Here is a 12,713-nt window from a genome sequence, read left to right as displayed (position 1 = left end):
CTTGAAGAAGTAAGAGGCAGGACTCATGGGAAGCTGTAAGCTCCCAACTCACTGACTGCTCCTGCATTTGGAGGGCATGCCCCAGTACCCACAGGGAGAGTTGGGTGCATAGCTGATTTGTAATCTTACGTAGAAAAAACTGCTTATTATTTATCTTTCAGTAATACCTTTATTCAGCCAAAATGTCAAAGGTATATTGTGTGGTAGGAGTAGGATGAGAATCTCTGCTTTTTGCTCTTTCAAAAACACAACTGACACTGGCAGAGTGATAAACCAAGATGAAAATCTGCAATATGTGTGGTGTTTACTGGCAGTGGTGAGCCTAGAGCACCCAGCCTTGTGCTACCTGGGACCTGTCACTCTGTGGAAGAAAACTGATGGAAAAGCAAAAATAGAGAAGCAGTAGGCATTGGTTTATGAAGAAATACTGAGCGAGGCAAACAGGCCAAACTTGATCAGTCCATGAGTGGCGAAGATCAGGCATGGAAAGGCTCTAAGCCTAAGTCGGAAGTTTGAAAGATGGAGAGACTGCTTTCTAAGGAGATTCAAGAAGAATGAACAGAGGAACAGTTTTCTTACTGCAACATTTTTAACTTGTGGACTACCTAAGCTAATGAAGCTTCATTTTTGGAGTATCTTTGAACTGCACAGGGAGCTCGAGTATACAGTTCAAAGCCAGTTCGGTACTAGTGATGGAGTTGGCTAGGTGACTGGCCCTAAAACATCTGATTTAATAATCTCTGTTGCATAGTTTTGCATGGCTAATGCATAGTCTGCTTTTGGAAAAAGAGGATAGCTAGGACACATATTCCATTGGGATATTTCTCTTCCTTAGCTTTTAGGATTAAGTTTGTCATGCTTTATAAACTGAGCAGCCAGATATTAGTTGCCCTGATGCACTCCTATGTGGCTCTGTAGTTGACAAAGGCATGGAGAGGACACAGTGCATCTTCAGTGGGATAGCTGAGCTTGTGAAAAGGAAACTGGCCTCAAATACTTCAACAGCCAGTGTAGAACCAATGCTAGAAGCTCCTAAAACTAAGTCAGACCAATCCCACCACACTGCTCCTTATCACATCTCACTTCTGAGAAGGAAAATAAAGCTATACATAATAGTTTTACTTTGTTATCTTTAGGAAGAGGATATTTGGATTTAAGTTACTATTAATGAAGGCTGGTGGACTAGAGATTGTATTTTTCTGGCTAGTGCAATTTCTACATTTGAGTTAAAGAGCCAGTTCAAATTTTTCAAAGGGAACGAATTCCTCTGATCTGTGAAACATATGTTTTTGAAGTGGATTCATGCTGCCTACATGTATTAACTCTCTTAATTCAAGTATACCATAAATCAAACCTTGCTGAAGTAGTATGGGATAGGCAAGAGGCAGCAAAATGCTAGTGAGCGCAAGGATGGTCACAATCTTTTCTTATGATCTTGAACAAATCGCAGTTAACCTTTTTGTACCTCAGGTTTCCCAGCTATAAACTGAAGCTAAAATTCATATTTCCTGGAGAATTGCTGCTAGACATCATGCCAGTGTTTGTAAAATACTAGAGCAAGTTGCAGACCATCATCACTGTCTGCTGGTTGTCAGAATATACATGGGGGGAAAAGAAATGTATGAATGTGTTAAAATAGGCTGCAATTTCTTTATGGAGGCTTGGGCAAAATTCCAGTTGCTTTAAATCATGTATTTAATTAATACCCGTCTATTCAAGCACTGCATCCCAGCCAGGATCTGACGTTGTATTTGCTTTGCTATAAACATAATAGGATGAGTTTGTGGCAGAAGAGAAGGCTTATTTTAAGCTTCTTATAGATATTTATGAAATAAATGTTTCCTGATCCTGCAGGGAAGAAGGAGAAATAAAGCAAGCAAGTCATATCTGGAGTAGGACAGCACCAGCAAGCTCAGTCACAGTGTCACGGAGACCACTGGTAGGGTCAGAGCTAGATTTAACTCTGTCAGCTGCAAACATACCCCTCTGTGAAAGACCACAGACAGAGCTAGACAGGCAGATCTGGGCACTTGGCTCTGGCCTGGACTGAAAGTGGAGCTGAGGAGACAGCAGCCTGCAGAGAGCATCCCTGCTGCAGCTCCGGATGGACACTGGTTAGTGCCCTGGTGCCTTCCATGGCACAGGGAGCATGTGGGTTGCAGGACGCTGAGCAGCACCAACCTCTCAGGTGTCTTGGTTCCCAGGCATTGCTTCACATATCTTTGTGCCTTCTGCTTCTGGTTGCATTTGAGTTGCTGACAGCACCTGTTACCCCCATGGAGTAGGCACAATAAACCATGCCCGACCTGCCCTAGGCGACACTGGAAGTTTGTGGCAACACTTGGGAGTCAGAGCTAGATCTTTGATAACTAGCTTTGCTTTTCTCTTGTTGCCACCTACACCTCCTATTGACTTCAGCTTTAGCTACAGATGTGGGAATTTAAGAATCAGGCTTCACATTCCCACAAGTGGATTAAAATGATTTCTAGTAATTTATGCAGGTTATGAGCATACAGCATATGGAGAATGAGAACTCTTTCCATTATTGCCGTCAGCCATCCTTACTCTGAGTTTATTAATCAAAAAGAAACTGTATATCAGATTTTTGTATTTAAGTCATATAAACAGCTGGATTTCTATGAAATCTTAAAGTTGAGAAAGGTTTATAACAAGAGCTGGTGGGCAGAGCAGCTAAATCAGCTTATAGAAATGAGGTAAAACAGCAATGAAAAATAATTGACTCAGTGCTTGCTTGTACATGCAACCACTTCTCAGCCAATAAAAAAGAAATAGCGACATTCTGTAGGAGTTCTTGAAAAGTGTCCTCTAACATTCATTTCAGTTGATACTAGAAGTTGATGACTGGGGACATGGAACTGTTTAGTTCCAAGTTGCTGTTTCCACTCTGCATTCGTTGGTCAGTCCATTGTCTGGTTGGTGATCTCTTTTGGTGACATTTAAAAAAAAAAACCAGCATTTTTTTTCCAGTGGATAGGAGTTCATGTTGTGAAGTAGCAACTTTCTTGGATGCCCTAGCAGATACAACATGGATTGGTCATCAGAAATAAGTGGTAGGGAAGAGAAAACTCTGCTATTGGTGTTGCACTAGAAATCCCTTGGCCTTCAGGAAATCAAAAGCACCCAGTCCATGCCACCAGTCAGTAACCACTACATAAAGAAAAATTTTTTACAGAAGGGAAAAAAATGAGCCTAGCAAACTCTATGGTACTTCATCTTCCTTTACACTCATTTTATACAGAACTAACTCTGTTGGCATCTGATTTACTCATGTCAGAAGGAGAATAGGGCTTTTCTCTGTCCAGTTTTTCTAGTACATTTTCACATCTCAGTTGCGTCACCTTTTTTTGCTAGACAATATTAAATAGCTGTAATAGTAAGCTGCTTGTATTAAGGTAATATATATGACAGGAATGAATTGGAGCCTTCACAGAGCTGAAGCTTTCACAGAGACATAAGCCAAGGTAACAACAGACATCCAGATGTTAATGAAACAATAAAGTCCTTTTACAGTTTGGTTGAAGACTTAAGGCTGTGTCATTTAACTAAAGTCAGCCATAATAAAGCAAACAGAATTGAAAGCATTAATCCAGCTTTCATTAAATAAATTGTCTATGTTGTGGAATGTGTGGACTCTGTTAGACTGAATTACAGCCCTGACAATCTCTCATCTCAACACTTTGTTTTAACTGGATCAGCTCTCTGTTCACTAGGTATATTACTGGGTTTATTTTAAAGCCACACTTCTTTTTTTTTTAATCAGGGGCTAAGCTCATGTTTATTTGAGGCTTCAGAAGAATATCTTTCTTTGCCAATGGAGAATCTGCGTCAGCTATGAAGGACAAAAAAGGAAAGCTGACTCATGGCAAAGACTTGAAATAAGTCAGTGGGAACATCTGAGAAATAGGAACTTATGCCCTACCATGGAAGAGCATGTCGAACTATGGGCCAAAAATGGCTAGGGCATAATTTCACTGAAGCAACATCAAGGGTAGCTTTGATTCTTTGAGGTGAGGCAAACGGTTCTCAAGTGACAGACACATGGCCCATGAAACCAACACATCCAAGTGCTCAGTTGAGAAAAACTGCCTATGGTCTGTGGGAGGACATGCAGAATGAGAGCAATCTGGGCTTAGGTTAAGAGGAATGGTCAACTCTGAATGTTGGGAAGATAGGCCTGTTAAGCAGCTTGTTATTATCGGTTGTCCATGATGAATTTATGACATGTTTGTGGAAAGTGAAAGCATTTTTCAAATAAGAAGGGTTATCCTTGTGTTCTTTGCTGTTTATGTGGCAAAGCTTCAGTTTGGATTCTATTTTAAGTAGTAATTATTTATAATGATGACTGCTAACATGTATGCTTTTTTGTCCTCAGAGATCCCAAAGTGCTCTTACAGATTACTTGTAAGATCACTTTGTTGACTTTGTTGATATGAATGTTTTAAGCCCAGGAAATCTTGAGCCCACGAGGATCTGTTCCTGCAGCACCTGCTGCACACCAAGTCCAAAAACTAGTCTAAGCCCAATGTAAAAGGCTTTTTGTTTTCTTAGCTAGACACCATTTCTGGAAAGATGCTTCCTCTTAGATCCTAGCTCTTGGTAGAGAGTTTTAATTAGGAACACATAGTGCCATGTTTTGCCTTCTGAAGGAACATAAACATGGAAGTCCTCAGTCCTAAAAACCACTGCCTCAAATTCTATTTTCTGCTCTTTGGTCCCACACATAGAGTGAACCTAAGAGAATAAATACCCCTAATGCACATAGACAGCTTTGCTGCTAATACTGCAAACCTGAATTGCAGTCTTGATGGCACTGTCAAATCAGAGGGCCAAGCTGGCAGCCTTTGCACTCTTCAAGGACCGTCACTTGTCTGATCCATGAAGTTTAAGTTTCTCTTTCTCAGTTAATAAAGAATGGCAGAAATGGAACTCACTAAAAATTTTCAAGTTCATATTTTGGGCTTGAAGCAGGTTTAGTTACTTTTTAAGTGAACTTTCCTTTTTCAGCATTTTTTCTTTGCTGATGCTTTCAAGCTTTAACTCTTCAGATAATTTAAGCTGAAGTTTGCAAAGGACGTGCTAGGTGAGAAGCTGTCGCTGTTGGGTGGGAACGTGTCTTTGTGGTGAGTTTATTGGGACCACTCTGTGTTTCTCTTTGCTCAGGGAAGCCGTACGGTGCAGATGACTTCCTCCCCGTGCTCATGTATGTGTTGGCCCGCAGCAACTTGCCTGAAGTCCTTCTGAATGTGGAGTATATGATGGAGCTCATGGACCCTGCTCTGCAGCTAGGGGAAGGTAGAGTACAGTATTCCTCCTAGGATATTCACTTTGGAAATCATTATTGACCTCGCTTCAGTGTTTGTGAAAGTGGGGCAGCAAGGCTCTGGCTAGGCTTTGTGGATAAACTGTGGCCAAGCTTTGCAAATCTGAGGCTCTAAAATTATTGTCAAACACTTTAACTGTTTTTAGTAGTGTAGTGCCCTTAGACACCACCTAGAAAGGCAGGGACCCAGCACAAAGGAGAACCAAGTTGCTGGATTAGTAACATAAACAGAGACATCTAGAGCTCCTTGGTCCAAAGGCTGAAAAGTTAAAAGGTCTTTTGCCTAAAATCAACTGCTGCTGCATCCATTGTGTGGGCACTTTCATTTATTCCAATGAGAAAAGAGCACATTTCTTAAACTTCATTGTATGTCTGGGTCACTGTACTCTTAAATTTGAGTGACCCCTTTGACAATGTTCTCTGGCTGAGTATCATAGCGAGGCAGAGAAAGGAAGTTGGGTTAGAGAGGAATAGTGGGTTTGGATGTGAAAAAAGACCTCTGCTATTAGAGGGATAAATACCCCAAGGAACTGTGGGCCTTCAGTTTCTTAAATATAGCTTGGGAAGCAAAAGCTACTAATGGTGACAGGGTTACACACTCTGAATTATGAACACAGATGATTTTTCACCAAGTAGTCACTAAAACAATAAAATGTGTTTTATTTTAGACTTTGTTTTGGTAAGTACGGAGGTTCTAGAAAGGAGTCCTAGGTGAACAACAGCAGACTTATTTTAGTCATATTAAATGGAGGTATAAGTCTGTGGCTAAGAGCAATCCTAGCACAGTGCAGAGGTGGGGAAAAGTAAGTGCTAACAGAATCACCAGTAGCAATGCAATCGTATTAGTGTGGGGTTTCTGCACAGGCTAGTTTTCCTGCTGAAAAGAATTGTTAGCAAAAAAACCATTAGCCTAAGCACAGCATTTTGCTGACATAACTAAGCTGGTTTCTGTGACTATGCTGCCCAGGGGTTATTCATTTCAAAAGGGCACTCTACCAGGCTGGTTACTGAAGTCAGCTGGGTTGGGGAGCTCAGGGTATCGAAGGCAAAGCTGGCTGGAAGTTCTCGTAAGTCAAAGGTGCAAAGACTGCGTGAAATGTGCACTCCAGTCAAAGGGGAAAAATTCTGTGAGGGAGTTCCAGATCAAACTGACTGAATAATCACATCAGAAAGGAGACTGGGAGTAACTGCAGATACAGGAACTGGAGAAAAAAAGAGCATCTCAGTGAAGACAGCTCTGAGATCGCAAAGCACAACTGGCAAAAGTTAACTTGAGTTAGGCCTTTCAAAGTTAAGTGGCAAAAGGTGATTCAGGCACAGAAATAAAAGGGAAAAAAAAGGAAAGCGGAACTGAGAAAACAGAAATTACGTCAGGTCAATATACAAAATCACTTAAATCTGGCCTCCAAATTAAAAACTTACTTTGAATTAATTTTACAACAGTGATGTTGACTACCGGGGCAAAGGCAAGGACAGATGATGGGAAATTATTGTGTGGAAATTAAGATACTAGAAAGCAGCAGAAAAATTAATTCTTAAAGAAGATGTAATGAATTCCTGTCATGAGGGACTGGGAGATCTTCCTCCCTGGCTTCTGAGGGAAGGGATACATCAGGTCGCAGGTCCCATCACGGGGACCCCTGACTCTGCCAGAGCAGGAGAAGTACTGAACGGCAGACAAGGGAGGGTCGTAGCTATATTTAAGAGGGGAAAGTGGCACCTGCAGGCTTGTTAGCCTGTTCTCCGCAGCACTTTGTGGGAGACAGTAACGAAAATGAATGTTCTCAGTGTTTGCAGACCAACGTAGCTGTGGGACGTTCATCAGATCCACCCGAGTATGGAAAGTCAAATGGCAATGTTTTGGTCTCTTCTCTCCTCTCCTCCACCAAACTTTAATGAAACTCTAAAAATACTGCTCTCAAATAAAATGCTGACTTAGCCACCACTTACGCAACCAGCGGAGCGCCTCAGAGCCTGAGGAAGGGCTAGGAAACCGCAGGCGGGCTGGTGCGAGGTTTGGGCGGTGTGGCAGTGCCATCTAGGGGCAGCTACAGCTATTACGGAACATTAAAGCCAGGCAGCTCCGCCCAGCTGCCGGGCGGTTTTTACTTCCCCCTGTTTTCCTGGCACCCGGAGCGAGGGGAGCGGCAGCCGGGGATCGTCAGCCCAGGCCCGCTCCCGCCTGGAGGCCCGGGGCCGCGTCCCCACCCCTGCTGCCTGGGGGCACCGCGCTGCTGCCCGAGCAGCTCCGCAGGCTGGCGCCTTCCCTCTCTTCGGAGGAGACCCTGGCCCGGGCCTCTCGCTCATCAGCGGAGCTGAGCCCAGGCGGCAGCTGGGAAAACGAGCACTTGTAATTAACCCCGGCACAGGGCTGCCCTGCAACCAAAGCAGCAGCTTCCTCATATTCAACTCTGGCCTCTTACCAGGGCTTATCTTCATCTCTGTTGATGGAGCCTGTTCTTATAATGGTCCAGCTGCTTCCCTGGCTGCTGCAGTTGGTTATTTATTACCTGCTGCACGCAACACCACAGCAGCCATGGAGTTTCTGAGGGAAAAGGACTGGCTGCAGGCTTTTATTGCTTTATCCCCTGTTTCTCTGCTTTACCAAGATTTATCCCACAGCTCTGAACAGTCCAGGAATTACTCTCAGCCAAACATCTGGGCTCCCTGTCTATTTGATAGAGAGAGAGGGAGTAGAGGGTAAGTTGTCCTTAAAGGTCTGAGGCATCCTTCAGCACTGCTGAGCCCACACAGGACCCAGGCTTGAAACATTGCAGCAATGTAGCTAGAGTTGGAGGGGCTGAATCCAGGGCCTGTACTTTTCCTACAGAGTACACTACAGTTGTTACTATTTCCTTGCATTAAGGGGAGTGCTCAGAAGTCCAAATTACAGACCTATTGCACTGGCCCTGTTAAACACAACGAAAAGATGGCCATGCCCCAAAGAATAAACCATCTGTGGTATCGGTCTGTGAAAGCAGCTTTTGCAGTAGTTTACTCTTGGTCTGTGTGAGGCACCTACAGCCTCAGCAGTCTGGGCAGTGACATTGCTGTGAAGCAGAAGGGGGTGGAGGATGTTGGTCCTTAGATCTCCTTTCTCTTGGGTTAACATCAGACACCCCTGCACACCCTTCAGCGAGGCACAGACAGTGCAAGTGTTAGCTGCCACTGCACAGGCACAAGCAAGCAGGATGGAAGTGGAAATCAATGGCCTGTGCTGGTGTGATGCTCACACAAGACCTTCGCCTTTTGCAGGATCCTATTATTTAACCACCACCTATGGGGCCCTGGAGCACATCAAGAACTATGACAAAATCACCGTCACACGGCAGCTGAGCATGGAAGTGCAGGACTCCATTCACCGCTGGGAGCGACGGAGGACACTGAACAAGGCCCGGGCTTCCCGCTCATCAGTGCAGGTAGCTGGCATTATTTTCTAGGGAAAAAGCCTGGAAGATGAACATGCTCTCTCCATGCTTAGTAATTTTTAACATGATAATTATTTTAAAACAAAATTAACCCAAATCACCATTAAAAAATAAGAGTAGATACAGTGCAAGATTTCCAAATCTTAAAAAAACACACCTCATTTGAAATATATATTACTTCCAAAACACATTTTGAAGTCTTCAAGTACCCCCACAATGATATAATTTTAAGTACGACTGCAGAGTGATTTTGTTGTTCATTCTTGATGGAGGCATGCAAGGAGCCTTCACATACGGAGAGCTGCGTCAGGGAGGCAGGGAGCCCCTCTTCATCTCCCTTAGGGCCTGGGGAAAACATGGACTAAGCTGAGGAGATGTGAGAAGACTGTGCAGGGGCAGTTCCTAGATGGCATAAAGCTGTAGGAGGACCCCAGACATCCAAAGCCAGTCAGACAAGCACCTTCCAGAGCCTGGCTTCTCCTGTCCGGCAGCAGAGAAGACCCAACAGCGTCTAGTTAGCTTTGAAGCCCATGTTGTGTATGGCCCAGCGAAGACCTCCCCATGCACCCGTGGGAGGGTCCTAGGAGGGATGGGTGCTCTGGGCCTCCAGCCATGGCGGGGCTGGGTGCAGGACCAGGCAGTCGGGATGCCCTGCCAGCCCCACATCCTGTGATCAAGTCGTCACCCACAGGGAGGCAGCAAAGGCCACGTCTCAGGTTCTGTAAAGCCTTCACAGAGCAAAACTGGAAATTGTGGATGCCGAGGGAAAAGCCAGGGGAAAGTCTTCTGAGGGGGAGACACAGTCCCTGTAGCCCTGTGAAAGCATGGAGTTGAATATGTTTCCCATACTGCAGTCAAAACAGTCCCCGATGATCTCAGAACTTGTGAATTGTGGATGGGATACACCAAATACCCATCCTGCCCCAAGTGCTGCTGTGGCAGTAGCTCATAGCGAGTACCTAGCATGGAGCATAATAGCTGAGTGAGCAAATGCCACATTTCCCCAGAAGATTCCCACCACCTCCAGCAGCGTAAGAGCCATTTTCCATTCCTTTGAATGAGAGGTAATAGCAGAAACATACAAGCCCATCCTGGCAAAGGTAAACAGCTTGCCGATGTGTTCAGCATGCCCCTGCACAGCCTCTGGCTGCCTTAATCATCTGCAGTGATACTCCAAAAATGCAGTTTCACAACCCATACTCAGCATAGTTGGCAAATCTCACTTCTCCTGGGAAACCTGAGTATTTTCTCACCAAAATGCCTGGGAATTTTTTTTAACTTCACAGATGCAAATTAAACACTCAAGTTCCACTGTGTCCAAAAGCTATCTAGATTCTGTTCCTCATGAGTTTGGCAGGAGGAACGTCATCCCAACAGTCACTACTGCCTGAAACAGGATACAAGTAAACCAGTCTCCTGAGCATAACAACTTCTGTTTCCTTACTGATGTAAAGGAGGAAGGTGCTGTTTGAGTGACGGTGGAATTAGAAGGGTCACTGCACTGCCAGCCCTTTCCTGTTTCTGTGACAAGGGATTTTCAGGCCAAATTTCTGAGGTTTTGGGCTTGTTATTCTGGCCTGTTACTTCTTTGCATTCTGTTTCTTCAGGAGCTGTAGTAAGGCGGGAGAAGGAACTGTCGCAGCCTGCATATTAATGATATTCAGCAAAATCAGAAAAAAGCTTTCACTTATGTGTCTTTACAGGGCTAATTATTTGGCTAAGTGTTAGTTTAAGTATTTGCTGATTCAGAGCTTGTTCGTCAGAGGGGAGAAAGGAGAGAAAAACTGGGGCATTGGAGGATGACTGGACGATATTTGGGAGAGTTTAGGAGCTCTAGGCAGCTAGAGCTTTGGGCTGAATTCTGCCTGCTTCAGTCCCAAGTCACTGTGTTAACTGCAAGATCTATCCTCGTGTTTCTCTTCAGGATTTCATCTCTATCTCCTTTCTGGAAATCGGTGCTCAGTCAAGGACACTTGCTTCCCGGAATGACACCACGGCTGAGCAGCTGAGTCAGCAGTGTGCCGAAAAGTTTGAAGTCTCCCATCCCAAGGACTATGGACTCTTTGTTTATGTTGATGACCAGTGGCTGCAGCTGGACAAAGATGCCCTTCCTCACCATATCAAATCCTCCCTGCTGAAGAGTGAAACCAAGAAGGATTTCCATTTTATTTATAAACCGATAGACCATAAAAGCCCACCAGTTTCAATTGTCAAAGAAGAGTCAGACCTTCCCTAAGGGCCATGCAGCTTTTTTGTTGTGTTTGCTGTCATCCTGGAAGGGCTGGATAGTTTATCTCATGAGATCCTCTGGTATCTACAGACCTCAGAAGATCTCTGGAGCGTGGCCTTCAACACAGGGCAGATGTGCTAATTGTAGATGCTGTCTGAATACAGGGCATTTCTCAGCAGAGTTCATTTGCAGAAATAAAAGGAGCATTCAGGAGAACATTCATCCTCTGGAAAACTTGAAGTATCAAACCTCAGAACCTCCCACTGGCAACCAGCCGGCGTCACAGAATGTAAACGGACAGTGGAGAAAAATCCAGAGATCTTGTGGAAAAGTGGACATTTACTCCATAATAAATTCTGGCAGGTGTGAATCACCTCTGTGCACAAGGCCTGTGAAAGGTCTGCACGTACCTCAGTGCTATCTGGAGGTAAGACTGTGTTTATGCCTTGCAATATCTGTCCACCCAGTTTGCATAAACCGAGTCTTGTCTGATGTATTCAGTGGCATAGGATTGCCACCTGTAGCAGAGCTCCATCTCTGTCTTGCTGTCTACAACATGTTATTGCCTTTGAAATCCGTGTAATTACAGACCATGCGGGATGATCCTGTACCTTCACTAAGAATACGTTTTCTGCCATCTGTTTGTCACTGAAATCAGGTAGCATAGGCATTTTCAGCAATGCGTTTTTCTTAAAAATTGAAAGTCTTCACCGTCAGTTTTACATGTACAGCAGTTTTAATCATTTTGGTTGTATGATAGTGTCTGATTAATTGTATATTTATTTCCATGTGTGATATGGTGCAATTATTTTAAAATAAGCTTTTGTAAAGAACTTAATAATTCGCCCAGTCTAGCAAACCAGATTAAAATTTGAAAGTCAAAAAGAGCTAGAATCAATTACCTGTCCCTTTTTACCCAGATGTCATTTTCTCTAGTGTTTTTGTATCTATAAGTCCCACCAGGTTATTACTTCAATAAATTCAGGCTGTTGCAGACAGAATTGCTAATTCACCTTTCCACCTGTGCTTTCAGTCATTCAGTCATTGAAGACTTAAATTTCCCTGCAAACCTAAATTTCCACAGGATAAATTGAACCAATGCAAAAATCTGTTTCATGAAATTTGGAAACAATTTTTCAGGATTGGATAATGGAAGCAGGAGCCTTAATTGCAAGACAGATCCATGTCTTCTGAGAGCCTTCATTCAGGCAAGATTCCCACTGCGAACACAAGCTACTGGATTGTCTGCATGCAGGAGGCAAGTAACCTCCACTGCAGCTACACAAACTTGGGGTCAGGCCTAGCAGCCCTCTGAGTGTTTTGCTGTGGGTTTTGCTCAAAGCTGCTGTTTTTTCCCCCCATTACCATTCAAAAAAGAACTGGGTTAAGTTGACCAAGGTCCCTGCCTTACTCCTGAAGCTCCAAAGGTAAAATCATAGGATCATCATAGAATGTTTTGGGTTGGAAGGGACCCCTAGAGGTCATCTAGTCCAACCCCCAAAATGGCATCGCATGTAGCTGGTTGCTCTCTCAGTCTCTGGGGCTTAAAATGTCCGTGTCTACGTGGCCCAGCTGCAGCGTGCACTGGCCAAATCTGCATATAGATAGCAAACCAGTGCTGTGCATCTGCCAACTTGGGCTGCATGCAGGTCTTTTTAGGAAGGGACAACAACCAAGAATGAGGAACAGTGAATAACAGCAGTCTTGGTATCAG

The 12,713-nt window shown here is 44.1% G+C and overlaps 1 protein-coding gene across 3 annotated transcripts in view; it reads left to right on the top strand.

Moving 5' to 3' along the window:
• Positions 1–12,427, top strand: part of RIN3 (Ras and Rab interactor 3) — a 72,352-nt gene extending 59,925 nt beyond the window's left edge. For 2 of the 3 annotated variants that reach the window (XM_035888721.1, XM_035888720.1), the window contains 3 exons: positions 5,182–5,313; positions 8,597–8,760; positions 10,694–12,427. In XM_035888721.1, the coding sequence (XP_035744614.1) occupies positions 5,182–5,313; positions 8,597–8,760; positions 10,694–11,005 (608 nt within the window). In that variant the 3' untranslated portion in view covers positions 11,006–12,427. The remainder of the gene's footprint in view (positions 1–5,181; positions 5,314–8,596; positions 8,761–10,693) is intronic. The other variant, XR_004841195.1, reaches the window with a different exon arrangement.
• The last annotated feature ends 286 nt before the right edge of the window (positions 12,428–12,713 follow it).

Source organism: Egretta garzetta, unplaced genomic scaffold (assembly GCF_000687185.1).
Source record: "Egretta garzetta isolate BGI_Z169 unplaced genomic scaffold, ASM68718v1 scaffold361, whole genome shotgun sequence".
NCBI lineage: Eukaryota > Metazoa > Chordata > Aves > Pelecaniformes > Ardeidae > Egretta > Egretta garzetta.
This window is presented reverse-complemented; position numbering and strand designations above follow the sequence as displayed.